At 37.3% G+C, this 4,636-nt stretch overlaps 1 protein-coding gene across 3 annotated transcripts in view; it reads left to right on the top strand.

Annotated features, from left to right (window-relative positions):
• The first annotated feature begins 1,073 nt into the window (after positions 1–1,073).
• LOC138026958 (rab3 GTPase-activating protein non-catalytic subunit-like) overlaps positions 1,074–4,636 on the top strand; it is a 60,066-nt gene continuing 56,503 nt past the window's right edge. The window contains exon 1 of one of the 3 annotated variants that reach the window (XM_068874435.1): positions 1,074–1,236. In XM_068874435.1, the coding sequence (XP_068730536.1) occupies positions 1,098–1,236 (139 nt within the window). In that variant the 5' untranslated portion in view covers positions 1,074–1,097. The remainder of the gene's footprint in view (positions 1,237–4,636) is intronic. The other 2 variants (XM_068874438.1, XM_068874436.1) reach the window with 2 other exon arrangements.

Raw genomic sequence — 4,636 nt, forward strand, 5'->3', positions numbered from 1 at the left:
AGTATTTTGCAATGACAGAAATTGGCCAAGCGTGACCGACAATATCAGTCAACAATATTTTCCAAACCTTGCCAGTTTATTTTAGCATTTGTGTTTTAGGTCCAGATCTTATGAGTGATTTTTCTAATTTCATAGACCCCTTACGTAGACATATGCGTACTTAGAGTTTATTGCCGATCACAGTGGCTATAGTGCTTGGAATCAAGATATTTTCTTAAGAACGAGGATGTCGTAGTGTTGTGTAGAAAGGCTCAAGATGAGCGTTACCTAGCCTCTTTGTCATGTTAGCCTCTTTCTTAAGAAAGCCTGGTTTTCGTGTTAGCTCGCTCCTCCTGTAAACATGTGCAACTTAGGTGAAGTTCATAATAAATCTGTGATTTTGACATGATTTTGAATATGAGCACCACTTTCACATGGCTCTTGATACTTGCTCTTTGTGAGTATCATCTTCAACAGAAATTGGTGTGCCCATTATACAGTTGTTGACACATCTTCCCCACATGTAAGCAAAGGTATTTCTGTACGTGTATGCCCATGTATGGCCATGCGTGCCCATGTACACCGGTGTATGCCAATGTATGGCCGTGCCTTCCCATGCACGCCAGTGTATGCCCATTAATACCCGTTCTATTCTCTTTCGCTTCGCTCAGCCGAATAGAAACATTTCTATTGTAGGTATAGAAGAGACAAGTAACAAACAAATACTGGAGGAAGCCACCAGCAATCGTCAAGTTTATTTACAAAGAACTGAGCCGGGGACACACTGGATACAGGTTACAAGCCAAGGAATGTAAGAAAAAAAGTCATACGCTATTTAAAACGACAATAAAAAATAGTAAGGAAAAAACAGCCTCGAGTAAACTGGTCGGCGTCAAGTGGTGTGACATTCACAAGGAGTGGTATATAAAGGCCTAACTATCCCAATGGGAACTAATACCAAGCAATCTAATTAGACACCTAAAAGAAATACATTGTATGCCCATAACTACCATGTATGCTTATGTACAGCAGTACATAACGAGGCTAGGGCTGCACGTATTAGGACACTATATGATAGTTACACTACGTAGTTACCAAAGCAACATGGCGGACTTTTGATGAAAGAGTATTTATTTTTGATGATGAAAATGTCTTGTTCATTGCCAGTCTTTGCTTGCATTCAAGACCCGAACAGAGTAATTTCTATATTGAATGATTCTTCTACATCAGGGGAACAAGATGTTAAAGAAACGATCGGTAAGGTTTTACTCCCGGTCTTGCAGTGTGAGCATATTTTAATCATCAAGTCAATCTAGTCATGTATCAAAAAGATGCTGTGCTATCCTTGTTTAAGGCCTGGCTAAACTAGGAAACATTGTTGCGGAAACATTGTTGCTTGTGATGTTTCCCTGGGTGGCTAAACTGGGAATCATATGTTGCGGACACAAAATTTGTGTCCGGGAAACAAAAATGTTTTTGACTTCAGGCAAAAACATTTTTGTTTCCGAGCAGCAAAATTTGTTTCCGCAACACATGTTTTTCCGCGCGGCTAAACTGGGAAACATTTGCGTCCGCAACAATGTTTCCTAGTTTAGCCAGGCCTTTATATCGCAATGCAATTCTCGTCAATTGGAGACTAATTTTTTTTTACAACTGTGCAAATCTAGAATGGAACAAAACAAGCACACTCTCATTTAAAACGATTTCTCCTTTTTTCCTTGACTCTTAACTTGGTTAAGCCATTTGTTAATACTGATATTCAAAGGTTTTTTTGCGCGTTTATTGACTATGCGAGAAAAGCAGATCTTAACAAGTGTTATTGAAATCCAAAAGAAAATTGGGGGTAACCATGCATTTTTCCAAGATAATTAAACAACAATATTTGTAAAGAGCTTTAAAGTACAAAGCAATATATGTCGTTCTTTTCCAAACTGAAGCTTAATTATCTCAGAAAATGCGTGGTTACCCCCAAGTTTCTTTTTGGATATCAAGAGCACTTGCTAAGTTCTACTATCTCAGCATAGTTTTAAACCTCGCAAAAATATCTCTGTAGTAGTAAGCACCACCATTAGGAAACCCCAGTATCTTGATATGCGCAGAACATATGTGCGATAATACAATACAATACAATCCTTAACGTGATCCAATGAATGAACTCTTTGGTAAGGTAATTTGTCATCAAAAAGATTGATTCAAAAGTTAAAGAAAACCTTACACAGCTTGCATTCTTGACCTTAACGATCATATAGTACTGAGAAAGCAGACGTTAATTGACGTTGAATTCAGACTCGTGGGAAAGAAAAATCCTGGAACTGGATATGGACCTGGATACGGAGCCAGAATAAGAACAAGAAAGGTCAATGATATCCAGTTGTTTTATTTCAGCTAAGAAAGTTGAATGTTTAATTTATCACACACTTTAAACTGCAAAATCGATTTTTATATACGTTCAACCCCCTAATTAATATGCATACAGAAGGCTGCCGCGAAATCCCGCACTGGCAAATGACATCCAATCAAAAACGTTCACAGGAAATTGTGCCATGCAGGAATGTTTTTACTGTGCCATTATTCTTGAAAAAATTTCACGGAGTCGAGTAGTGCGATACCAAAGCACAGCCCCCAATAAAGGAACAATATTACAAGGATGTGTTTCAAGTTTGTGAAAGCAGTTTAGTGGTGGAATAAGTCTGAACTATGAATTTGTGATTTTGTTCAGACCACCCACTGAAAAAGAAATCATTTGGTGTTGTATGGGCAGAATGACTAAGAAATGTGGTTGGAATCGATAAATAGTTTTCGAAATTTCTTTACAACTTGTTTGCAAGGTGTGTTTAAGTAAAGTTAAAAACTGCTGTGATAATTTCAAATTTCTATCCAAACGCTTTTCATCAACAACAAAAAGAGAATGTTGTTGGCGAGTTTGAGATTGCTTATAAATGTGAGAGCTCGAAAACAGTCTGTGTGACGTTGAATTCAACCAAAATCGGAGCAGGGAATTAGATTGGTGATTGACACAAATTTAATTCTAGCCAATCACAATTTTTATGCTTAGAACTTGAAAAAGCAATAGCATCTTCCCATTCTTCCATGCACATCCTCCTCATTCTCCCACTGTTCTCCCTTTCCCTTCCCCTTCGAAGGCCTGCCACGCAGGCTAGTGCTCACCTTTCCCATGTTTCTTCTTGATCTTCACTGTGGCGAGATCTGGAAGGCAAGGTCATAGTTGTTTACCTTAACATTCTATTCCAGTAAACAAGGTGAATTCCTTTTGGATTTGACTTTTCTTTTCTGGACTCCTTTCATCCATGGCTTCAGTAATATTCAAATTCGTTACCACACCACCAAGGGACAAGGAGGAGTCTCATTGTCAATCATTCTCGTAACTTGAGCGGTTCAAAACAGGAGTGTTGTCAGTGGTACTAACTTTGTTGTCACAACAATAATTAATTATCTGTAAAAATCGATGTTGCAGTTTATAGTGTGTAATATAACATTCAACTTTTTTAGCTGAAAAAAACAATGGGTATTATCGACCTTCCTTGTTCTTATTTTAGTTCCGGATTCCAGATTCTGGCTTTCCAGATGCCCATATAAGAACCTAGTAGATTTTTCCAAGTTAGGCTAAAATATGTTTCTTATAAAAACGGTATTTACAGTAGTTTCAGGCTAATTCTAGGTTCTTAAAGTGGCTGTACAAGTTTAAGGGACAAGTAATTTTTGTAGATATTTCAGTAACAACTACAGGTTATTTTGTTTTTTAAATGTATATCCTCAATATTCTAGGCATGAAATCATGATATAAAACTGTGACGTCTAAAATACATAGGCCTACGAAGCCTGAAGGCCTATTTGCAGTCAAACAATGTACATTGTGCTATGCCAAAATTCTCAAAATCCATGTGACAAATCAAAGTCGTTGTTCCATTAACCTAAAATTTCAAAGTCCTTTTTTTAAAATAAGAACCTGTTAAATTTTTTCGACTGAAACTGGTTTTTAATAGGTGAGTGGGGTCTCAAATGAAATTTTTGTTCTCACAGGTTCTTAAATTCTACATGTAGGTTCTTATGAAGTGTGTGTTTACTGTATTGATATTTAAGAAATAGAAAACATGTACCGTGTTTCTATTGAGTTATAGAAACACTAGTGAAAGTTTGGGAGAATGAGAAATGCTGTGGGCACATGAGCCGCAGGTGAGTGTTTCCACCGCTTTTTGGAGTTATCCCAAACTTTCACGCGTTTCTATAACTCGGTAGAAACACGGAGTACATGTTTTCTATTTCTTTTAGAAAACAACGCAACAAGAAAAAGGAAATCAACTTGTTAACTCTAACAATTATCAAAATGTAAATTCTCTTTGCTCACGCCATCACTACGTCAACAGCTCGCGCTAGTTCTGTGTCTCCATCGAGTTATAGAAACACGATTTTTAACCAATTAGCGCACGCATTTTCTTGGGACTGTTTTCTAAAAAGAAATGTTTATTTAAGGTGCGGGCTGTAGACGAAAGAGAGAAATACTCCTCTCACTTATTAAAGCAATTGTCTCTTATGGACACCTGAAAAATTTAGATGGCTTCAACAGAATTCGAATCCATGACCTCTGCAATGCCGGTCAAACAAGAAAAGTTTGTCTATAAAATTTAGTCAGGTCATA

This window comes from Montipora capricornis, chromosome 12, assembly GCF_036669925.1.
Source record: "Montipora capricornis isolate CH-2021 chromosome 12, ASM3666992v2, whole genome shotgun sequence".
NCBI lineage: Eukaryota > Metazoa > Cnidaria > Anthozoa > Scleractinia > Acroporidae > Montipora > Montipora capricornis.